The sequence below is a fragment of the Ovis canadensis genome, chromosome 21, assembly GCF_042477335.2.
Source record: "Ovis canadensis isolate MfBH-ARS-UI-01 breed Bighorn chromosome 21, ARS-UI_OviCan_v2, whole genome shotgun sequence".
In the NCBI taxonomy this organism is placed as follows: Eukaryota; Metazoa; Chordata; class Mammalia; order Artiodactyla; family Bovidae; genus Ovis; species Ovis canadensis.
This window is the reverse complement of record NC_091265.1, coordinates 33,198,129-33,223,296: the sequence shown is the minus strand read 5'-3', so window position 1 is coordinate 33,223,296 and position 25,168 is coordinate 33,198,129. Positions and strand designations below refer to the sequence as shown.

The following is a 25,168-nucleotide window of genomic DNA, read 5'->3' as shown; positions in this document are numbered from 1 at the left end:
ATGGCTCAACAACAACCTTTCACTACCAGGGCTTTTTTTTTTTTTTTTTGCCATTTGTCCATCTGTTCTTTGTTCCTTTTGCTCCCTCATCCCCTCCCCTCTTTGGATTATTATTTTAGTCTTCATTTTATCTCCGCTATTGACTGATAGGCTATGCCTCTGTTTTACTTTTTAGTAGTTGCGTTAGGATTTACAATATGCATATTTAACTTATTAGAGTCAGGGTAGATATTCTAACTTCAATTTATAGATCAGGAAACCGGAATTCAAGGGAAGTTAAGCAAATTTTGTGACTGTCATAGCTTAGAAATAATGGATCTTTCCTCTAGTTCTGTCTCCTAAGTCTGAATTTTCCATTTACAATCATCTCAAGTAAGACAACGGATTTCTTGTTTCTCTCTGATGGTTTTTTTTTTTTTTGGTCATACCTTCACTCAGTTTATCTGGGACACATAACCAGCTTGATCTTTGGGTCAGAAACTCTCAGAATACATCTTAAGGGATGCATCCAGTGAAATATTAGGGTTTCATGGTTAAAAAAAAGGGGTTATGATTCATGGTTAAACAAGTTGGAAAAACAGTGGGTAATTATATGAAATTATATGAAACAGTTCCCTTTGCTACAAGACTTCACAGAGCCTTTCCTAAGCTGAAATGGATCATGAAAATTTTGGAATGGTGGTTATCCTATCAAACTGACTTGATGCCAAAACCTGTTTTTACAGAGCATTTCTCTTAACTAGTGTTTCTTCAAAAATACTTTGGAAAATGCTACTCTAAGAGAAAGTAAATGTTTCCCATTATACCATACTGGCTTTGTCGAGAAAGATGGTCCTAACGACCACAGCAATCGAGCTCCCTGCCCTCTGAATGAGCCCTGATCCTCACCTGTCATGAAGCACTTGATGTCCTGAGAGTTGCTGATGGGGTTGTTGTTTTTAAACATGTAGAGATTAAAGGGCATGATGTTGCTGCTACTAAGGTGCTTCCACAACTCGTGGTCTGGGCTAGTCCAGCGACCAGCCAGCACGTCGTAATCCCGCCGGCCCATGTGGACGAGCTTGGTGAGTGGATCGTAGAGGCCACCGTGGTAGCCAATGATGATCTGGAAGTTGGGGTTGGTGTCCATGTAGATCTCCCCATAGGCCGTGTACAGGATCTGCTTGATCATTAAGCCCGTTCCACTGAAGACAGCAAGAGGGGTCCCGATGTTGTCGCAAGCTATATAAAACTCATCTCCGCTGCTCAACTCCATGGCGAAGAGGTGCCCTTGCAGGTCATAGTAGAGGGATGTGATCTCAGAGCTAGAGTGGTTGTAGAGGTGGGTGACCTTGGTAGGGTTGGTCAGGTCTGCATAGAAAAACTGCAGGTGGTGGCTCTGGCTGCTCTTGCTGGACACCCGTCGCCCCAGGCCATCGTAGCGGTACCTGACGCTCCAGCCACCACCCCGGTTGTAGGCCTTGATGAGCAGGCCGGCTGAGTTGTACTCAAAGACATCGCTGCCCCGCTGCCTCAAGAAACCGTCCTCGTCGATCTTGTACTGCACGTCGCCCAGCCTGGTGATGCGGTCGCGGAGGTCGTACCGTAGTGGGGTAAGCCGCGCACTATTTCCAGGGCTCAGTAAGTGCAGGTTCCCATTGAGGTCATAGCTGTATCGCCAGAGTGGCTTGTCATTGATGGAGACCGTCTGCAGCTGGCCATCGGCGTCGTACTCATAGGAGTAGCGGGTGGTGTTGGCGTAGGGTCCCACCTTCAGCTCCTTCTTCACTACTCGCCCCATGTTATCATATTGGACGGTCATCCAATACATGAGTGAGCGGAAGATCTCATATTGCACTTCCTTCATCCGGCCATAGGCGTCGAAGTGCTTGGTGTGGGTCATGACTGTCGTCGTGATGATCTGGTTAATGTCATAGTAGATGACACCAAACTTCCCGAACTGCTCCGTCTTGCCCGACACGTCGTCATAGCGATACAGGTCAATGGGCAGCGGGGTCTCGTTGATCACAGCCTGCATGCTGGTCACCCGGAAACTGTTGTCATAGTTGTAGTCAAAGCGGGCGTTGACCATGCCTTCCTCGGTGAAGCGGAAGATCTGGCGGTCGATCAGGGGCCCGATCTGACGGTAGCGGATGGTGCAGGTGAAGCCCTCGTTCTGTAGGTTGATGGTCTTTAGCATGCCAGCAGTCTCATCGTAGGTGAAGCTCACCTTGGTGGTGTCGTACAGCAGCTCGGCCAGCTTGGACAGCTTGCCATACTTGTATATCACCCTGCGGCCGGTGCCCAGGTAGAAGGTGTGGAGGAGGTGCCCGTCCTCAGTGAAGTCCTGGATGACTGAAGCATTGCCTTCGGGGGGCTGGTAGATGTTCCTGTAGTAACCCACTGAGCGGATGGTCTCCAGTGTCTGCCGAGCCACGTTGGGCATGGTCACAGAAGAGAGACGGTCGTTCTTGTCGAACTCAAAGATGTATTGCCTCTGGCTGTGGAGCAGCAGCACCATAGACTGGAGGGAGAGGAAAACCGAGAGATGAGAGGAGGGTGCTGGGGAGGGAGAGGAGGTCTGTGAGCCCCAGACTTAAAGGAAAAGAATGAAAGGCCAAGGAAGCCAGTGGTTCTTCTAAGTTATGCCCAAACCAGAGCTTTCCAATCAGTGTGCCCTAGGATAATGCAATGGGGTATAGATGTGCTAAGAGGAGGCCTTCTCTCCACCCTTGGCCTGCCTACAGTGAGCAGCGTTGTCTGTTTGCCCCTTTGTGGGGTATAGAAATGATTTCAGTGTGAGATGGGGTTGGGAGAACTGGCCTAAAATATAAATATTTGCAGCAGCCTCTCTCTTGGCTCCCTTGCTCCAGATTCCTTCTCAATCTTCCCACCCAAGCAAGAATGATTAAATACAGTCTGATATTGTCTGTGTGTGTGCGTGTAAGTCACTTCAGTCGTGTCTGACTGTGCAGTCCTATGGACTACAGCCTGCTAGGCTCCTCTGTCCATGGGATTTTCCAGGCAAGAATACTGGAGTGGGTTGCTGTGCCCTCCTCCAGGGAATCTTCTCAACTCAGGGATTGAACCCATGTCTCTTATCTCTAAGTATACTGGCAGGCAGATTATCTACCATTAGCGCCACCTGGAAAACCCCTGATAATATCTATTGCCTACTAAACAGCTTCTGTTGACTCCTTATGGCCTACAGGATAAGACATGTCTGAGAAGAACATTTAAGGTTTTGGATAATTGTTTATGTAGTAACAGTTCATACACTCACCCAGAGGTAGGGTGGGCTGTGATGGGAATGGGGAAACCTGGTTTCTAATAACAGACTCAGTGTACGGCCATGGGCAAATTCTTTCCCTCCGAGTTCAGGTTTTCAGGTCATGTTGGATGACCTTCAGGGTATCTCTTAGCACTACCACAAATAATACTCTTGCAGATGTGAATGCTGCAGGTAGGGGAGATAGGCGACAGATTAAGCAGAGCCTGGGCCTGGACAGCTGACCAGGTGTTGAACACAAAGCCAGGATCTGGGTATCAGAACTGTGGCATGAAATACAGACTGTTTCATGAATAAGTCAGTAGGTAACAGGCCAAAAGACATCTGGGCATCAAAATGACCATTTCTCTTCTTTGAGACCAACTTTTGATTAGAGGCCTTTTCTGATTCCTAGTTCCTAGGATGAAATGAATGCAGAGTTCCAAAGAATAGCAAGAAAGCCTTCCTAAGTGATCAATGCAAAGAAATAGAGGAAAACAATAGAATGGGAAAGACTAGAGATCTCTTCAAGAAAATCAGAGATACCAGGGTAATACTTCATGCAAAGACGGGCACAATAAAGGACAGAAACAGCATGGACCTAACAGAAGCAGAAGATATTAAGACGAAATGGCAAGAATACACAGAAGAACTATACAAAAGAGATCTTAATGACCCAGATAACCATGATGGTGTGAACGCTCACCTAGAGCTAGACATCCTGGAATGTGAAGTCAAGCGAGCCTTAGGAAGCATAACTATAAACAAAGCTAGTGGAGGTGATGGAATTCAGTTGAGCTATTTCAAATCCTAAATGATGATGCTGTGAAAGTGCTGCACTCAATATGCCAGCAAATTTGGAAAGTGCAGTAGTGACCACAGGACTGGAAAAGGTCAGCTTCATTCCAATTCCAAAGAATGACAATGCCAAAGAATGTTCAAACTACTGCACAGTTGCACTCATTTCACACTCTAGCAAAGTAATGCTAAAAAATTTCCAAGCTAGGCTTCAACACCATGTGAACCGAGAACTTCCAGATGTTCAAGCTGGATTTTGAAAAGGCAGAGAGGAACCAGAGATCAAACTGCCAACATCTGTTGGATCATAGAAAAAGCAATAAAGTTTCAGAAAAACATCTACTTCTGCTTCATTGATTATGCTAAAGCCTTTGACTATATGGATTGCCACAAACTGCAAAATTTGGAAAGAGATGGGAATACCAGACCACCTGACCTGCTTCCTGAGAAATCTTTATGTAGGTCAGGAAGCAACAGTTAGAACTGGACATGGAACAACAGACTGGTTCCAAATTGGGAAAGGAGTATGTCAAGGCTGTATCCTGTCACCCTGCTTATGTAACTTTTATGCAGAGTACATTATGTGAAATGCCAGGGTGGATGAAGCACAAGCCAGAATCAAGACTACCGGGAGAAATATCGATAACCTCAGATATGCAGATGACACCACCCTAATGGCAGAAAGCAAAGAGGAACTCAAGAGCCTCTTGATGAAAGTGAAAGAGGAGAGTGAAAAAGTTGGCTTAAAACTCAACATTCAAAAAATGAAGATCATGGCATCTGGTCCCATCACTTCATGGCAAATAGATGGGGAAACAATGGAAACAGTGAGAGGCTTTATTTTCTTGGGCTCCAAAATCACTGCAGATGGTGACTGTAGCCATGGAATTAAAAGATGCTTACTCCTTGGAAGAAAAGCTATGACAAACCTAGATAGCAAATTAAAAAGCAGAGAGAGACATTAATTACTTTGCCAACAAAGATCCGTATAGTCAAAGCTATAGTTTTTCCAGTAGTCATGTATGGATGTGAGAGCTGGACCATAAAGAAGGCTGAGTGCTGAAGAATGGATGCTTTTGAACTGTGCTGTTGGAGAAGACTCTTGAGAATCCCTTGGACTGCAAGAAGATCCAACCAGTCAAATTTTAAACTCAACCCTGAATATTCATTGGAAGGACTGATGTTGAAACTGAAACTCCAATACTTCGGCCACCTGATAGCAAACAGCCTACTCATTAGAAAATACCCTGATGCTGGGAAAGATTGAAGGCAGGAGAAGGTGACGACAGAGGATGAGATGGTTGGATGGCATCACCGACTCAATGGACATGAGTTTGAGCAAACTGGGAGATGGTGAAGGACAGGGAAGGTGAAGAACATGGTGTGTTGCAGTCCACAGAGTCACAAAAAGTCAGACACGACTGAGCTACTGAACAACAACAGGATGAAATGAAGCCTGATTTGAAGCAGAAAGACTTCCTAACGCCACTCTTAGCACGTGACATGCAGGATTAAGCACCTCTTGCTTAATACTGATCCCCTGGCTTCTGCCTTGTTCTCTGTGACCAGGTCACACCAGGCACCCTAGACCTGGGAGCAGAGTCTAAATCCTGCTCCATAAGTCCAGACAGTGTTTGGGCCTAGCTCCCATCTATCAGGTGGGACTTTTACATTCTCCCACCCCAGAAGCTTCCATTTGTCATACCATCACCATAATCCATCCAGACTCCACCCAGGAAGCCCCTGACCCTTGATCCAGATTTTCCTGAACATTTCCTTTTGGAGACCACACAGGTCAGATCTATCCCATCAAGGTCAGCAGGCTGGGCCTGGGCTTAGGTTGAGCAGGACGAAGATCTTCTATATGGCAAGGCCAGTCATGGAGGGAGACAGACACCTGCCTTCTCTAAGTAGGTGTAGCTCCACGTCTTCCCATCAGCGAAGATCCTGGATGTGATGCGGCCCGCCTGGTCGTATTCCATCCTCTCAGACATGATGCCCCTCTGGACGCCAGCGATGTGGCCCCCCGGGGAGTAGGTCACGTTGACGCCGTTCAGCCTGCTGCTGGGTGACCAGAGGCTGGGCCGCCCCGTCTGGTCGTACAGGATGCGGAGGGTGAACTTGCGGTGGTCGTCATAGACCTTCTCCGTGCGCGTCACGCGGTCAAAGTCCAGAGACAGGAGGTTCCGGTTGTGAACCTGGAGTAGGGGTAGGCGGACACAGAGAGTCAGTCTAGACATCGGGAACTCGGTCTGCGAGGCCCCTGAGTGGAGGAGACGGCACAGGTCTTGGGTGGCAGCGGACAAGGGTTTGGACTGTTGCCCTGTCACTTGTCAGCTCTTGTCAAGTTTCCTCATCTGTAAAATGGGAACAGTCGTGCACAGGGCGCTTGTGAGGGTAAAGACAATGCAGAGTCTGGGTAAATGGTAGCATATACGGTCCATGTAATTTCCTAGTGCGAGTCTCCTGATGAGGAGACACAGGCAGGTCCTTCTTAACTCCCTCCTAGAAAGGGAGCGGCCGTGTGGGCCCAGTAAGTCAGTGCCTGACCCCATATTTTATGTGCCAGGCACTGCTCTTGTGTTTGACACCAGGTAGACCACAGTCAATGACAGGGCTCTGGATCCTGGGACTGGTGAGTGACTGGGCCTGGATTGGACTCTCACCACTGCAACATGCCAACATAGGATCTGTGGCCCTTCTTGGGGCCTTGGACTCCCCGTCCCCTCTGGGGTCTCTCCTGCCCTCTGCCACCACAACCAGGGCCTCCTGGTCATCTCAGTTAGCTCCCAAGGCATCTTCTTCTTCCTGGAGGCCCTGGGAGGCAGTGTGTGTGAGTCTGGGATGCCTTCTCTGGCTGTGGGTCGCCTGGGGAACTCCGTCCTAGGTTTTGGAACACTTGCTCCCGGCAGGTGGCACTGTGGTAAAGGATCTGCCTGCCAATGTGGGAGACGTGAGTTCGATCCCTGGGTCAGGAAGATTCCTCTGGAGTAGGAAATGACAACCCACTCCAGTATTCTTGCCTGAAAAGTTCTATGGACAGAGGAACTTGAAGGCATTAAATGACAGCAAATGATTGTGGTAATTCTCAGAGGAAGTAGAGATGTGTGTGTCTCACCCTTCTCCCCAAACAAATTCTAAAGCCTTGAAAATCAAGATTTATAATGATGATGCTGAGATGACTTTAGCTGTGAATGGCCTGGTTATAATAAGGTTGCTTTCCCAGGGGTAATCAAACACAATTGCAGAAGCAAAAACAGAATGGCAGACAATTCCCATGAAAAATCAGAGGTGTTGGAGGCTGAAGCTGTGTTCTTTGCAGAGAGGGCAGAGGGAGAAGCCGGTTCTATACCACCAATGATGATGGGGGTCCTACAAAGCATCTTTGGGAAGGTCCCTTGTGACTCCCCCACAAGGTGCTACCACCCAGCCAGTTGTGCCCCTCTCCCCATGGAGGGCCCCCAGTGAAAAGGAACTACACCTCTGCAGCAAAATTAATAAAATTGAATTAAGCGGCTCACTGGGGAACTGCCTAACGCTTCCTGTGCTCGGCAGTGGCAGCAATGAGATTTTACATCTTTCTTTATTAAAAAAGTTCCCAGTTGTATAAAAAATGAACTGCATTACGGGGAGGTGCACCCAGCTAACATTCTCATTCTGCATGCCGCCACTGTGGGTGGCCATTTATTTTGGGAGGACTTGGAGGTGGCGGCCACCCGACTGGAGCGTCATTCATCTCAGCCTAGGAGAGGGACCCATTAATGGCTGGAAACTTTTGGTCCAGTTCATGCGGCGGAGAGGAAATCCTAACAGCACTAATGGCAGCTCTTGATTGAGCACCTGGGGTCTTCCGGCACTGGGCTAGGTGCTTCAAAAGTATCATCTGGTTTCTGCAGAGGAATCTGAAGCTCAGAGGAGCTGCTCAAGGCTACACACATGGCCCCCAGGCAGGAATCAAACCTGGGTCAAGCCTTCTACTTAGCCCATTGCCTCCAATGTGTGTGAAGGACTCCGGGAGAATTCACACAGCAGGCTCAGTGAGTCTGCAGACAGTGTCCCATAGAGAAAAAAGACAGCTAGACCTTCCTTGGGGAATCAGCGGAAGGCTGTTTCCTACATCAGATAGATAGCTGTTGAATTCTTGAGGACCACAGGAAGCCCTGTTTGCTGGGCTCCAGTTGTGTGATACTGAATCAGTCACATACTTGTCTGCTATGAGAAAGGCACCATGAGACAGTGTGCCTATTTCCAGTTGCTGCCTAGCTATTCGAGTCTGGAAAACTCCTTCCTCTCTCTGGACCCTGGTTACCTCCTACAGGAAACAGGGCCTTAAATGAACTTTCTCTGCAAGAAATGGCTGGGGAGGGGGGTGGTGGGTGGGGTGCAGTACAAGCCAGCCCTGGCCAGGTTGCATGAGGATGTTTCTGCAGCTTTGAGGAACCAGGAACATGTGGGCCAGTCCTGGGGTGCCCTGCAGCGCAGCAAGGCTGCATGGAGCACCTGTGTGCGGTCTGCGAGGTGCTGTGTTGAACGTCAGGACAGGGCGCTCCATTTCCCTCTCCCCATCGCCTGCCTTTTCTGAAGCTGGAGGGAACTGGAGCTAGGTAATCTGGCCCTGGGGCAGAGGCCACACTACAAAGACATGGGAGTGAGGCAGCGAAAGTGCTCATTCTGGGCATCCACATGCAGAAAAGTGCTCTGAGATGCCAGACTCCAGAAGCCAGCCCCCAGTAGTGATACCCACGGTGGAGTTGTTTTGCTCACTAAGGAAGGATAACTCTGCCTGGAAGGAGAAGTGGCTTAGGGTCCAAAGAGCTAAACTAAATCTTCGTGTATGTTAGCAATGCGTGATAAGAATAACAACGACAACTAGAATAGGTATTACTGACTACTTTTATGTGCCAGATTCCATCAGTTCAATTCAGTCACTCAGTCTTGTCCAACTCTTTGCGACCCCATGAACTGCAGCATGCCAGGCCTCCCTGTCCATCACCAACTCCCGGAGTCCACCCAAACCCATGTCCATCAAGTTGGTGATGCCATCCAACCATCTCATCCTCTGTTGTCCCCTTCTCCTCCTGGCCTCAATCTTTCCCAGCATCAGGATTCCATATGAGACACTTTATGTATTATTTCTAATCATTACAGCAATTCGTAAATTGATTTCATTGTCCTCATTTTATGGATAATGAAATTGAAGCTTTACGAGGTGATGGATTTGCCCAAATGCACTCAGGAAACAGCGGAAGCTGGAAACCCAACTCAGAACTGACTAACATCAAACCAGGGATCGTTTCTCTAGCACAAGTGAAAAATACATGAGACTCTGATTATGTACACTTGCTTAACATGTTCCCTTTTGTGGGTGAAGAAACGGAGGCCCGGGAGCACCATCTCCTCTAGTGTCAGCTTCCAGACAGGAGCCCAGTTCTGAGTCCTCCTCCTCCCTGGCCCCCCAGGACTCAGCCACCCCTGCTGGGAGGCCTTGCTCACCCGAAGCCGGCGCCCGAAGACGGTGACCTGGCCGCGAGCCTGCTCCTTGCGCTGCCGCCACTCCACCAGGTTGAGGCCGTTGTCGATGGGCAGGGTGACGTTCCTCTTGCCCACGGTGGGGTTGACGGTCCCGGCCAGCAGGTGGGGCTCCGTCTGCAGGGCCACCTCCATGCCGTTGGCCAGCAGCAGCCGCAGGGAGCCGTCGGCTCCGATGAAGTAGCTGTTCCGAACCTGGTCTGAGGGACAGATGAGGGGGGACTCTGTTTAGGAGGGCTGAGGAGGGGCGGAGCTGTACAGCAGAGGCAGGGGTGTGGTCTTCAAATATGCTTACGTTTCTGACCACAGAAACAAAGCACTATCATTGAAGAACAGGAGAGAAATATATGGAGGTCCGTGAGCTCAATCTCCAAAGGAAACTACTGTACATATTTTGGTATGTTCCCTGATTTCACAATATTTCTGAATACATTACGGTTAAAAATGGCTGCTTATAGAGTTTTTACTGATTGCTGTTATTTTATTGTTGAATATGTTCATAACATTTTTCGTAATGAGTATATGCAATGCCATTATATGGAAATAGCAGAACTTATTCAATTGGTCCTCAAATAGATATTCTGATTATTTCTATTTTTGCATGATTATAACACTGCAAATAAATATCTGTTAAACATTATGCTAAAGTGAAAGAAGTCAGGCACAAAAGGCCTGATATATGAATCAGTCCGTATATATGCAATGTCTGCAAAAGGCCAACTTGTAGAGAGCAAGTAGTGGGGAAAGGGAGAAAGGGGTATGACTGCTAATGACTATAGGGTTTCCTTTTGGGGGTGATAAAAAAAATTTCTGAAATTAGATAGTGGTAATGGTTGCACAACTTTGTACATATACTGAAAACCACTGAATTATACTCTTTAATAGTATGTGAATTATATATTTATTACAAATATACTTTTTGGATAAATCAATGTCTTCACTTTGGTTTATTAATCAAAATAGACTCCTAAAAGTAGGAGTCCTAGAGCAAAGGGTTGATCATTTTTAAGGCATTCCCACTATGGTAACAACACTCTTTACAATAAGGTGAAAAATAGCTCCAATATGTAAATCAGTGACAGAATGCCAAATACATATGTTTTAAATCACTGTCATATATATATACATATATGACACATATATGTGTATATATATGACAATGAATTAAAAGTAGACTTAATTTTGAAATTTTAAACCTGATTTCTAATTAGGATCTGTAGCTAATAGAACCTTCTGGAGAAAAAGTAAATTTCAGCTGTAAAATGCACACTGTGTTCTTTTCTAAAAATGGAAAAACCTGAGTTTTTACTGCAGTCACCTTCTTCTTGTCCTCTGTCAGCTGCTGCTTCTGTCTGCACTGCCCCTCTGTTTAATAAATGCAAACCCAAGCCCTTCCTTCAAGGCTCTGTGTAAACGTCATCTCTTCCCAGAAGCTTCCCTTGTTCCTCTGGTTAGAACGAAAGCCTCCCCCTCCTTAGCCTCTTTCCAGGTCTCAACAGTGGTCCTGCAGCTGAGTGGTGCAGGGGTTCACCACTCTGTGAGTGAATGAGCTCTCAAACACTTCAGTTCAGTTCAGTTGCTCAGTCATGTCCGACTCTTTGTGACCCCATGGACTGCAGCACGCTGGGCCTCCCTGTCCATCACCAACTCCTGGAGTTTACTCAAACTCATGTCCATTGAGTTGGTGATGCCATCCAACCATCTCATCCTTTGTCGTCCCCTTCTCCTCCCACCTTCAATCTTTCCCAGCATCAGGGGCTTTTCAAACGAGTCAGTTCTTTGCATCAGGTGGCCAAAGTATTGGAGTTTCAGCTTCAGCATCAGTCTTTCCAATGAACACCCAGGACTGATCTCCTATAAGATGGACTGGTTGGATCTCCTTGCAGTCCAAGGGACTCTCAAGAATCTTCTCCAACACCACAGTTCAAAAGCATTAATTCTTCGGTGCTCAGCTTTCTTTATGGTCCAACTCTCATATCCATACATGACCACTGGAAAAACCATAGCCTTGACTAGATGGACCTTTGTTGGCAAAGTAATGTCTCTGCCTTTTTAATATGCTGTCTAGGTTGGTCATGACCTAGTGAACAGTGAAACACACTAGCGCAGAGACTGAGAGCACAAACTTTGGAGCCAGACCTCCTGGACTCAAGCCCTGCCTCTGCTGCTCTCTTCCTGCAAGACCTTGGGCAAATTCCTTAGGCTTTCAGGCCTCTGTTTCTTTATCTGTTCATTAGGGATCACAGTTGTACTGTTACCTCTGGGGATTAAGTGGGAGCATGACCATGAAGATTGAGAAGAGCGTCAGCCTCTAGTGTGTGTCACGTAAATGTCAGTGATCACTAGTTGCGTGTGCCAGGTGCTGTGCTGGTCACTGTCACATCTGTCTTTCATCATCTTTCCTCCATCTCCTCTGCCCCATTTAAATACTTGCCAGAGTGAACTTTTCTAGTACCAATCATGGTCCTTCCATAGCTCCCCTTTGCCTGCAGATTCATGCTTAAGAGAATGTGTCCTAGAGCCTATTTGTCTGGGTCCAAACACCTACTAGTTGTGTGACTTTGGATAAGCCTCTTAACCTCTCGATGCCTCATTATCTTCATCTGGAAAACTGGAGATATTAATCATACCTCAGAGGGTTGTTGTGAGGATTTAAAAAGGATGATGAATATAAAATACTAAAAATATACTTCACACAGAATAAGTGCTCGAAACATTAGCTATCGTTGTTATTATTGCATGCACTCAGTAAACATTTGCTGGATCAGACCAGGTATACACTGGGCTGTGTCAAGCAATGAGGATACAGTGGTTTCTGCAGGGAACCCTCACTGAGTCTTCCCTGTGAGAATGGCATCAGATTGGCCTTTCTCCCTCCCATTCCCTCCCCCCACCATCGTTCTCCCCTTCTCTCCCACACACGCAGAATTCTAAAATCTGCCTCAGACTTGCCATGCATTATTCACTGACAATCTCCCTTTGAACAGTGAAAGAGCCTGTGTCAATTTATCTTTTAAAGCTGTTCCTTGCTGAATCCACATATGTCCATTAATGGTGCCTGCAGATGGAATAGCATCTGCAGAGGCCCCATCTCAAAACGATCCCTGTTTAATGTGAGCTGTGATTTCCCAAGGCTGCTGCTTTTTAGAAGCTGCTTCTTATTTCTTCCCATAGTTCAGACATAAGATGAAACCGAACGAGCTTTTTTGACAAAGACTCTACTGAAGCAGCTGCAAAACCAAGCATCTGAGCCTGGTATGAAATGAGGAAAGAGAGCTTGGCAGAGGTACCAAAGAGGAAAAAGAGGTTTGAGCTTTCCTGGATTCTGAGATGGACTTTTCACATTTTAATGTTTCTGAAATTGGAATGTGTCTTAAGTCCTCGTATGGATTTTCAGCAGTGAGTCTCCCAACTCCCTCCACCTGAAAAGTTGTTATTAAATTGATGGTACATTTTAAAACCGAGGAGATGTGTCACTTTTGAATTTTAAAAAATTGTCTAACTATTAGAAGGCCTGCATTAACTTTTGAGAAAAATGCTGCAAGCCGGCTTAGACGTATGGAGCAGAAGAGGCAATTCTTAATCATGGGGAAGAAAACAGGTTTGAAGGATAAGATGTTTGTGTGTCATCAGCTGCCCTCTCGTTCTTGGTCGGCCAGAACCCTGGCTGGCTAGGAATCGGTACCTTTTCTTGGAAATAACCCAGTCGGCGCATAAATACCTAGGGTCTGTCCCAACCCATTGCTAAAGGTGCTTGGTGGAGAAGGAATCCCAGGGCTTGATTTCTCTTTCTTTGATTGAAAACTGATACTGTCCTTTGAGTTTTGTTAAAGGCATAGGACTACAGTTGGGATAAAAATGTTTGTGGAATTACATGGTTATTCTCTTATGGTAAATCAAAGTGCCTGTTAATTAATTAATCCAACAAGTACTTCCCAAGCAGTACTATGTGCCTGGCCCATGCCAGTCCCTCTGTTTGTTGTCTGAAAAAACTGTCTGAGCAACCCTAGGAAGTAGGACTTGTAATTCAGCCCCATTTCCCAGACCCAGAAACTGAGGATCAGAGAAGAGTGACTCCACCCGGTCCACTCCGGAGCTGGCACAGCAGGTGCAGGGCACCATCCACCATGGCTCTCGTTTGCCTTCTTTCCCCAGAGTAGAAACTTGAGGGCCATGGTGATGGGGTGGCAGAGTCAGGGCTAGAATTCGGGCTTTGACTCTCAGACCAAGACTCTTTGGGGCTTTGTGTCAAAGCTTTGGGGAGTACGCCAGGGAAAAACATCAAATAAGACCTTCCCTAGTGATCCCTCTTTTCTTTCATGCTTACTAAGCCCAACAAAGCTACAAGCTCCACTGTGGGTCACCATGCCCCGTGAGAACAATTGTGGCAAACAGTTCACAGCAAGGTTACTTCTTTGTGATTTATCTGAAGCTAAAAGATCAACTCATATCAGGGTTTATCTGATGGACACAGAGAAGGGTCTCTTCTCCACAGACTCCTAGAAGAGGAACAAGGCACTCTCACCCGAGACTCAGGGAGGCCTTCTCCAAGGCCCAAATCCCTTTCAGAATTAGCTGCAATTATTCTTGTCCTTTAATTATTCTTGTCCTTTGTCCTTGCCAGGCACCAGAGTGAGAGTCCGTCTTTAATCTGGGAGCCACTGGGATGGCAGAACAGCGAGGTCACCTGGATTAGCAGCTAATGGATTCTCTACCCTTTGTTCTGCTGATAATGGGATGAGACAATGAACTATTACTCTGAAGCTTGGGGGAGAGACTCTGCAGGGCTCAGGCTGGTGTGTTTTGCAAATGAGGTGGTGATACAGTGAGAAACCAGTTGCCACGCTTTTCTGTTCTTGGCAGCTGCAGCAGTAGCAGCTCGTTTCTCGTGTCATCCTTCTCCAAACGGGGCCTCCCCACCCCACTGTCTCCAAGTCCCCAGTCCCCCGGCTGGCTTACCTTGCAGCAGTGTATAGAAGGCACCGGAGGCAGACAGGTTGGTGGTTATGGTGACATCGTCCTTGCTGGAGGTCTCCACCTGGACATGCACTGAGCTGTCTGTATCACTTCGGAAACTGCTCACCTGGCCGGTTGGGAAGGTCACGTTTGTCAGGCGGCCAAAGCTGTCGTACCTGAAAACCAAGGGGTGGCTCTGAGTAACAGAGATATACTGGTGCCACTGCTGGAGCCTGGCTTGTTCTACCTGATGCCATGGCTTTGCATGTTCCACTTTTCTTTCTGCTCAGATACATTTCCACGTCTCCAGCATCTCCTTGGACACAACTCCACCTGCTGATATTCAGCTGCAGGCAGACAACTTCTCTCTCTTGAGTCTTCCTTTGCTAATTCTGTAGAGTGGAGATACCCTCCCCACCCTCCAGGATTCCTGTGAGCAACGTGTGGAAGTGACTTGTTGCTATGAACTAATATTCACTCACTAAGAGCCAGATGATGGTGGCCCAGGTAGCGCTAGCGGTAAAGATTCTGCTTGCCAACACAGGAGACCTAAGAGATGCGGGTTCAGTCCCTGTATCAGCAAGATCCCCTGGAGGAGGAAGTGGCAACCCATTCCAGTATTCTTGCCTGGAGAATCTCATGGATAGAGGAGCCTGGTGGGCTGCATACAGTTCACATGGGGCCACAAAGAGCTGCACATGACTTAGCACGTGCATATGTGCACACACACACCACACCACACACACACACACCTGAGATGGATGATCCAGAGTCTCAGAGCTGGGCGACTCCCAGAGGCAAGGGGTCAAAGCAGATGCTTGAATACCTTCTCAAACCTCCCCCCACTACCCTCCCCCACAACCAAGAACTGGTTAAACAGGTTCCTCCTGACCAGCACTAGAGATGGGGCTTCCTAGGAAGCCACAGAGCCTGGGAAAAGGGGACTTTGAATTCAGACCAGGATTCTGCTGCCACAGAAGGGGACTAGACAGGTGGGTTCCTGTAACCCCTTCACAACTGGATTTCACATCTGGCACCAAACAGCGCTCAAAACCCACAGCTTTGCTCTGGTGTGGTCTTTCTAAAGCATCACAAGTGAATCTCAATTCTCTTTCCCATTCTTCTGATGATAAAAGAAATAACTGAAATTTTTTCAGCCCCCACAATATGGCATTCAGATATGGTGCTAGTACTTTCATACATTCTTTCCCTTAACCCTCACAACTAGTCTAAAAGACACAGATTAGCTCTTTTTTGGAGGACACTCAGAAAGTGAAGTCACTCGCTCCAGGTCACACAGCTAAGGGTGATAGAGTCGAAATCTAGACTTAGATCTCTCTGCTTCCAAGCCAACCCTTGCTTCTCTGTCTTCAGAGGGTTTCCAGACAATCTGTTTGCAAGTGTCCATGGCGTGTGCTTTCCTACCTGCTACACAGTGGCTGGCAGACGGCAGGGAGCTGGCTACTCACAGGTAGGTTTGAAGAGCCTTTCTGGACTTGCATGTGAATGGGCATGGGCATATCAGGTGGTGCTAGCAGTAAAGAACCTGCCTGCCAATGCAGGAAGCACAGGTTTGATCCCTGGGTGGGGAAGGTCCCCTGGAGGACGGCATGGCAACCCACTCCAGTGTTCTTGCCTGGAGAATTCCATGGACAGAGGAACCTGGCAGGCTACAGTCCACGGGATCACAAAAAGCTGGACACGACTGAAGTGACTTAGCACGTGTGCAGGTGAATGGGCATAAGTGACTTGGCATGCGTGCAGATGAATGGGCATAAAGCTCTTCACTCAGGTGCTCATATTTCTGACTTCTGCTCAGGCTCAAGCCTGCAGCGTGGGTTCAGCTGTATACGTCTCCCTCATGTACTCCGGGTCTCCCACGGGACTTCTCTTTCTGCTCAGCTTTTTATACTGGGGTAAAGCTGTTCTCTGGGCACCTGAGCAAAGGGTTTTAACTATGGTGAAACGAGGCCTGAAAGTTTAGCTCCATCCTGGCTCTTCTCCTGATTCCTTCAGCTGGGCCTGGCTTCCTGATGGGCCCCTGGGTTCCTGCAGCTCGTATGGTTTCAGGTGAGACTTGGTAGGTGAGCCCAGGCAGACCTTTCCTGAGCAATTTTCTGCTCAAGGTCAGATTTGGATGCTGCGTGGGTTCTGCCATCCACCCGCTCTTTCTGTCCCCATGGCTGGCTGGCACTGATCACGGAATGATAACAGTCTCAGGCACAGTCTGCCACAGAGGAGGTATTGGTGAAGGTCTTTTGAGTGAATCATCCCAGTCCTCGACTCAAGACTGACTTTAGAGGGAGGGCCAAGGGGCTTTGGGAGAGCTGAATCTTCAGTGCTGAGGTCTGAGGAAGGCGAACGGATGCCCTTTCCATGATGGCAAGAAAAGCAAGGGTTGCAACCGTATTCCTCAGGCCTGGGGGTGGCGGGGCCAGGCTGTGCGAACGTATCAGTCCTTTGGGTTCTTGGAGAGGCAGTTCCCTGGTGGCTCAGCTGTTAAAGAATCTGCCTGCAATGCAGGAGACCTTGCTTCGATCCCTGGGTTGGGACAATCCCTTGGAGAAGGGAAAGGCTACACACTCCAGTATCCCAGCCTAGAGAATTCCATGGACTGTACAGTCCATGGGGTTGCAAAGAGTCAGACATGACTGAGCAACTTTCACTTTCAGAGGCAGTTAAAGGGTTTGGAAAACTGTTTCCTGTCATGATTCTCTCATTTTTCTCTCTCTGTACCGAGTCGGGTTCTTGTTAGGGGAGGTCAGTCTGGCTCAGCGGGGAGCAGCGGTGAGGCCTGACCTGGAATGGAGGGTGAGAGGTGCAGAGTGCCCCTCAGAGTGGGTGAGGGCATGACTCCGAAAGACCACTGAGGGTGCTCTCGGGTTAAAGATCTGGGCTGTCTGTCTTAAGGCCTCTCTCACCTGGAGGAGCTCACAGCTCTGCTCCTGTTAACTCTGGGAGAGGCTGGTGTGCTTTTTAGCCCTTTATGGCTGCTGGAAATTTAAACAGGAAGGAATTTCACAAAAATCTTTGCAGTGGCTATCTCTAGGAGGTAGAATTAAAGGGGGTTTTAGTTGCTTCTTTATATGCATTTTATAGTCTCAAGATTTTGAATAACTAACATGGATGATATTCATCATCAGAAAAGTGCTGTGACGGGACTTCCCTAGTGGTCCAGTGGTAAAGAATCTGCCTTGCAATGCAGTGGGCGTGGGTTCCATCCCTGGTCGGGGAGCTAAGACCCCATGTACCCGGGGGCGACTAAGCCCACGGGCCATAGCTACTGGGCCCGCCAGTTCTGCAACTAAGACCCCAGCCAAATACATACATTAAAAAAAAGAAGAAAAGAAAAGTGCTGTGACAAGGCAAGTAATGCCTCATGAGCATGGCCACCTTGGGGAAGAGGACTTTTTAATTGCTGGTAATTTTAGAAGTGTCTCATTTAGAGGACATCTGCCAATAACAACCTGTAGGCTAAATATCACTAGAGCATCCCAAATTTTTGAGCCCCAAATCAAGACTCCCCGCTAACCCCCCACCCCTCCAACATAAACCCCGTTCTGTCCCTTTAACTGCAGTCTACGAGCAAGCTGAGTGCTGTCAGATCCCCAGTCATCTTGGAAGGTAACAGGAAGATCCGTTTCAGTCTGTCAGTTTCACGGGATGGGTATGCTGTTCTAGTCTGGTTCTTTGAACACCTATGATCCATGTACACACTCTTTATTAATCTAATTTCCTGGCCTAACTGGATAAAAAAGATTTTATTACACCATGAAAAATACTTAAAAAGGAGTTCTGCAGTCTTACAATTTTGACTTGATAGATTATTCACTGGATTTCCCTGGCGGCTCAGATGGTTAAGAATCTGCCTGCAATGCAGGAGACCTGGGTTTAATTCCTCAGTATGGAAGATCTCCTGGAGAAAGGTATGGCTACCCACTCCAGTATTCTTGCCTGGAGAATTTCATGTCACCTTGATGCTACTTCTATCAAGGCCCTGCTCAAACACCACCCCCTACAGGTCTCCCATCCCTTCTTCTCCCAGTGATCCTCCGGAATGTGCCCTCTGCATCACAACAGCTGATGGACAACTTGTCTCCCGCTTTGGCCTTGGAGCACCTGAGTTAGGACAGGATCGTGAGGTCAGACAGTCAGGCTGGGAATCTGGATTCCAGCATCTGCCAGCCGCGGGACCCTGGAGGACCGGCCTTCAGTTCATCTCAGCTTCCCCAGCATGGGGGCTGGGAGAGAGATGATGGCTGAACAGATAAGTGAACGCAGGACTGCATGTGCAAGGCCTCTTCTCTGCTTCTTTAGAGAAGAGAGACCATGACGCACTCACATGCCACCCCCTGCAGGACCTACAGAGGCCTGACACACAGTAGGTCCCTGATAAACATCTGCTGGGTGCACAAATATGGAAACAGCCGCTTTCACTAAACGATGCTTGAGCAATCTCCGTTGGCATCTCCCCAGAGTTTTAGCTTCCAAGCTAGAAAGAGGCTTTGCAAAAAGGCAGACAATTGTAATTATTATCGAAGGTGGCCTGTAATACATAATTAAATTGAGCCTGAAGACGATACGATGAAAAGGCTGGATGCCATCAAGATCTGGCTTTCTAGGAGATGGTCAAAAAGCAGTAATTTCCACTCCTCATATTTTCCATTAGGACTGAATGTCTTAATTAAATGAACATCAAACAGCACAGCCCATTTATAGAATTTTCTTGTCTCGTATTCACTCATTTCACCACTTTCTGGAGCTTGAGAAAGGCCACTGGCTCTCTCTGCCACCTGATCAATTCCTGCGATTATCCCATCCGAACACTGCTGCTTCTGCCTCTGCGGGGAGGAGCTGTGGCTACCCATTCTCTGGAGCTTGACCTTTGCCCCGTGGCCGCCTCAGTGTCCCTTTCCCTTTCTGCTACCCAGTTGCTAAGGGAAAGGATGCAGGTGTTTCCCAGCAGGATGCTGGAGACAGGTCTCTATTTGCAGTGCCTGGATTCTGATCCCACGAGGGAGGACTTCTGGCCAATGGTTTAGATACATCTGTTGCAACTTTACTTAAATTACTGGCCAATTTTCTTCCAATCACAGAAGAACAGAAGGGACAGGTCGCTGTGGGAAGGTCCTTGGAGCCAGGTGGTTTAGGCTTCAAATCTAGGCTCTACACTTGCTAGCAACGCAACCCTAGAGGCAGGCACTCAGTTCTGTCCCCTGTTAACCATCCAACCCCCATCACAAATTTATTATTTCAGGCAGGTTATACAGCATAACCTTTGTGTGCCTCTGAATTCTCCTCTGTAAGATGTGGGTAATAATACCTGTCTCAGGGAGATACTGTGAAGATCAAACAAGGTAACAGATTTCAATGCCAGTTCTTTCCAGCGACTGCGGGACCCCATGAGATTGCCCTCACTAGACTGTCAACTCCCTGAGGGAAGCACTTCTGTTCGGTCACTGGTGTATCCCTAGCACTTAGGGGAGTGCCTGGCATAGAGTTCAGTTCAGTCGCTCAGTTGTGTCTGACTCTTTGTGACCCCATGGACTGCAGCACGCTGGGCTTCCCTGTCCATCACCAACTCTTGGAGCTTGATCAAACTCATGTTCATCAAGTCAAAGATACCATCCAACCATCTCATCCTCTGTCATCCCTTCTCCTCCCAGCTTCAATCTTTCTCAGCATCAGGGTCTTTTTCAATGAGTCAGTTCTTTGCATCAGGTGGCCAAAGTATTGGAGTTTCAGCCTCAGCATCAATCCTTCCAATGAACACCCAGGACAGATTTCCTTTAGGATTGACTGGTTGGATCTCTTTGCAGTCCAAGAGACTCTCAAGAGTCTTTGCCAACGCCATAGTTCAAAAGCATCAATTCTTCAGTGCTCAGCTTTCTTTTTAGTCCAACTCTCACATCCATACATGACTACTGGAAAAACCACAGCTTTGACTAGACGGACCTTTGTTGGCCAAGTAATGCCTTTGCTTTTCAATATGCTGTCTAGGTTGGTCATAGCTTTCCTTCCAAGGAGCAGCGTCTTTTAATTTCATGGCTGCAGTCACCATCTGCAGTGATTTTGGAGCCCAAGAAGATAAAGTCTGTCACTCTTTCCCTTGTTTCCCCAACTATTTGCCAAGAAGTGATGGGATTGGATGCCATGATCTTAGTTTTCTGAATGTTGAGTTTTAAGAGGCTCTTTAGCGCTTCTTTGCTTTCTGCCATAAGGGTGGTGTCATCTGCATATCTGCGGTTATTGATATTTCCAGCAATCTTGATTCCAGCTTGTGCTTTATCCAGCCCAACATTTCGCATAATGTACTCTGCATATAAGTTAAATAATCAGGGTGACAATATACTCCTTGATGTACTCCTTTCCCGATTTGGGAACCAGTCTGCTGTTCCACATCTAATTCTAACTGTTGCTTCTTGACCTGCATACAGATTTCTCAGGAGGCAGATCAGGTGGTCTGGTATTTCCACCTCTTGAAGAATTTTCCATACACTAGATGCTCAATAATGTGAATGAGTGAGTGTAGATAGAATGGTCTGCTCATTCTTTTTTCTTTCCCTGCTTTCCCCAACTTTACCTTGAAGCCTATTCCTTCATACTGTCTGCCTTCCATTCCATTTGCTTCTGAACACGCTGAGTTCAAACCAGGCTCGGGGTGCTCATGCTGACTGTCTCCTTCGCTGGGAATGCTCTTCCTTCTAACCTTGATAGGGCTAGTTCCTTTTATTACTCATGTTTTAGTTCAAATGTTATTATTTCAGCAAGGCCTTCTCTGGTCACCTGTTCTGATGGGTCCGCCCATCTTGATCACATCAATCAGCAGTCCCCAACCTTTTCAGCACGAGGGATCAGTTTCGCGGAAGACAGCTTTTCCACAGACTGGGGGCAGGGGATGGTTTCAGGATGGTTCAAGCATGTTACACAGATCATGCACTTTATTCTACTGTAAATACATCAGCTCCACCTCAGATCACTGGGCAATAGATCCTGGAGGTTGGGGGCCCCTGCATTATCTTATTTTACTGTTTTCACTTCACATCCTGTTTACCTGCTTACCTGTTTATTGTCTCTTTTCCTACTAGAATATAAGCTCCATGAAGGCAGGGACCTTGTTTGTATTCTTAGTGCCTGTTGCAGGAGCCAGCATGTAAAAGGCACTCAGTACATATTTCTCGGATGAGTGAATGAATAGTAGATATTGTTTTTTCAAGAGCTAGGGTGAGAATAATTAAGCACTCCACCCCTGTTACCCCTCACCTTCTGTATGAGGAAGGGAAAGTTCACTAATATTCATACAGTACATTTTAGGTATGGAGCACTGTGCTCACAGCCATCTTTGGAGGTGAACATGACTGTCACCATTTCACAACCAGTGAAACTGAGGCTCAGAAAGATAAATAACTTGCTTAAGAGCCCATGGCTAACAGAGGCTATAGACTCTGTCACGTCTGTCTGATCTTAAAGCCTGTGTTCTGTCATCGAGCTTTCTGGAAAGATGGTGCCGTTACAAATCAAAACCTTTGTGTTCAACTACGTTAAAGAAAAGATTGCGCTTGGAACTCTGAAGTGGGTAGAGAAGAGGGACAGCTTTCTCTTCACGACGCTCTTCTTTGCTTCCGCTACAGCTGACTCTACAGTGATGCTCAGCCCCCACCTGGGGGTGTGATGGAGACAGCCAGGTGATCGGTTTCTCACTATTTCCCCCCACCGACTTTTCTTCACTTGTTTTTCCAAAGCATCTTTGGATTACAGAGAAAGAACACACACAGGAGATTCATAGAGTGGTTGCAAACTTGGCTCTCAGAAGAGGACCGCTGGGAGCTATCTTCACACACACTGCGAGTGTTCTTCACACTCGATACTTCACACCTTGATCCACTTCACTACACGCGCTCGGTGAGGGAAATGCCACATTGCCTTTCTGATAGCAAACTTTTTGCTGATTGGGCACTTTTTAGTTGGAAAATAAAGACTTGATTTTTTAGGACTTTCATCTATGATTGTTCCAAACACCGCCATCATCAACAAGAGGAAACGGCCACTGTATTCTCTGTGAATAATTACAGTTCACAGCCCATGCACACCAACAGATCCCTTGACCTTAGGTCTCTGTAACAGAGTGGCATCTCTAAACGGTAACTACCCCAAAACTGCAGCAGAGGCAGGCTGCTTGTTGGCTCTGCAATAAAAATTTGTCCTTGCTGCCCATTTCCCATAAGAATCTCAGGGATGGGGGAGCCTGGTGGGCTGCTGTCTATGGGGTCGCACAGAGTCGGACACGACTGAAGCGACTTAGCAGCAGCAGCAGCAGCAGTAACTCCCAGCAATGAACTGTAGCCTTCAGGATTTCTAAGAGCTGGCCCACCCTACCTCTGTAGGTCTTATCTCTCATCGATGTTATATTTGAGGCCATGCATCTGCTAGAAAGTTCTTAGGTAGATCTGGGATTGAACCCTGTCTGCTCTGCCACTTATGTGAACAGTGTCACAGAGCCAGTCTGTGGCTGTGCTGTTTATCCTGTTCCCTCCTCAGACTCATTTTCTACCCTGCCCTGTGCCTTGACAGGCTGACCTCTGCAGACTGCATCCCTGGGGCCTTCCTTGCGGGCTTGCTTCTGGTTGGATATAGCCAATGGCAGGCAGTTGTGAGAGACTGCAGGTCAAGAGGAGAAGTTTTCCCTACTCTCTCTCTCTTTTGGTCCCATATTTCTAATAGCGGATGCATACACCCCAAATTACAGCTCCTGCCAGATGCCTTCTACATGGCTGCAACTCCCACTGGGCTTTAGTAACAATGTCTTGTTACTTCCCTGCCTTGCCCTTCAGCCCGAGGGCTGGTAATGGTTATTCAGTGTGTTTAGTGCCTGGGTGCCTCACCGTCCTTCCTTGGCTCCCTTATTCTTGCCTATACCTCTATACCATTTTTCACTGGAAAGATGTTTTCTTTGCAGGATATAGAAATCTGGGTTGACAGATTTCTTCTTTCTTTCAGCATTTCTGTTTTCTAATTTATATGTATTTCTCTTTTCACATTTCTTCTTCTGATGAGAAGTCTGCTATGACTCTTATCTTTGCTCCTCTGTATTAAAAAAAAAAAAAAGGCCCCGTATGGCACTGCTCTCAGGATTCTCTTTTCCTTTTGTATTCAGCAGTCTGAATAGGATATGCATAGATACCTGTGGGTGTGTGTGTACTTATTCTGCCTGGTGCTTTCTGAGATTCTGGGTCTGTGGTTTTGGTGTCTAATTCCATATGGATAGTTCTCAACCATTATTTCCTCAAATGTTTCTCCTGCCTTGCTCTTTCTGTCTTCTTCTGGAATTCTAATTAAATGTATACTAGAGCAGTTGATGTCCCCCATTTCTTAGATGCCCTTTTCTATATTTTTTCTTCTTTTCCTCCTTGCATTTCAGGTTGGATAATTTCTATTGATCTATCTACTTTCCTCAGCTGTTTCAACTTTACTGGTAAGCCCACAGGACAATTTTCACCTCTAGGTTCTTCATTTCTCGCATTTCCAGTTGATTCTCTCTTACAGTTTCCATTTCTCTGCTAAAATATCCATCTGATCTTGCATGTTTTCCACCCTTCCCACGACAGTATTTTATTTTAGCTGCCGGGCCTGCAGGGTATCAGATCCCTGACCAGGGGTTGAACCTGGGCCCTTCATAGTGAGCATGAAGAGTCCTAGCCACTGGACAAGCGGGGAATTCCCTACGTAATCTTCGTTAAATTCCTAAGAGACAGTTTCAACATCTGTGTCACATCTGAGTGTTCTTCTGGCGATACCTTTGATCCTGGGAGAGTGCTGCTTTTTCTTGCCTTTCTGTAGATTCATTTGAAAGTGTGACATCTTGTGTAGCGCAGCAGAGACTGAGGCAGTAGATTTTGGGTATGAGTTTTCTCCTGCTTGCACTTTAGTGAGAGAGTTTAAGTTAATTTAGTTAGGATTTGGGCTGGCTTTGCAATGTGTTATTTCTACGGCTAACCTTAATGCGTCACAGGCTTTACATTCCTCCAGCAATATCTTGTACTTAGGGTGTGAAACTAGTTTGCCAGAGGGTTTTTTTTTTTTTCCCAATCTGCCTACTTTATTCTCAGGTTTAGGTCCCATCTTTGTGCCCAGCCTTAGAAAGGGTCTCTTTTTAGGCTCTTGTGTCCTTCTTATCTCCTTCCCAGTAGTATTCCACTTTTCATTGTTATGTTAAGCTTTTTAGCTAGCAGTGGTGGGTGGCAAGCTTGAGAGAATTCTCTTTTGTTCTGATTGAGCCTCAGTCTTATATCAATATTGGCATGTATCCCTGAATCTCAGGAGTGTGGCCTCTTCAGTGCTCCTGCCCCTTTCAGGCTGTTCTTCTGGGCCCATTAAGTATTCCTGCTTCTCTTCCAGCAGTAGTTAGAATTTTCTTTTTCCTTAGGGCCTAAGTAGAATAGTGTTCACTGTTCTCTCCACAGATTAAGGCTTTTGTTCCGTATGGGAGATCAGGTGAGAAGGGTCTGAGTGAAGCAGGCAGAAATTTGAGCCCCCTCCCTTAGCAGCTGCTGTACCCCTCCTCCAGGTCTACTACAAGGGATTATTTTCCTACTTTTTCTCTGTAGTACCTGCCGGGGTTTGTGGAGAAAAGTTTTGGAG

General features: G+C 47.1%; 1 protein-coding gene across 4 annotated transcripts in view; it reads right to left on the bottom strand.

Annotated features, from left to right (window-relative positions):
- TENM4 (teneurin transmembrane protein 4) overlaps positions 1-25,168 on the bottom strand; it is an 844,684-nt gene that overhangs the window by 9,571 nt on the left and 809,945 nt on the right. For all 4 annotated transcript variants that reach the window (XM_069564905.1, XM_069564907.1, XM_069564908.1 and 1 more), the window contains 4 exons: positions 14,534-14,706; positions 9,539-9,774; positions 5,947-6,243; positions 889-2,503 (listed from right to left, as the gene is read on the bottom strand). In XM_069564905.1, the coding sequence (XP_069421006.1) occupies positions 889-2,503; positions 5,947-6,243; positions 9,539-9,774; positions 14,534-14,706 (2,321 nt within the window). The remainder of the gene's footprint in view (positions 1-888; positions 2,504-5,946; positions 6,244-9,538; positions 9,775-14,533; positions 14,707-25,168) is intronic.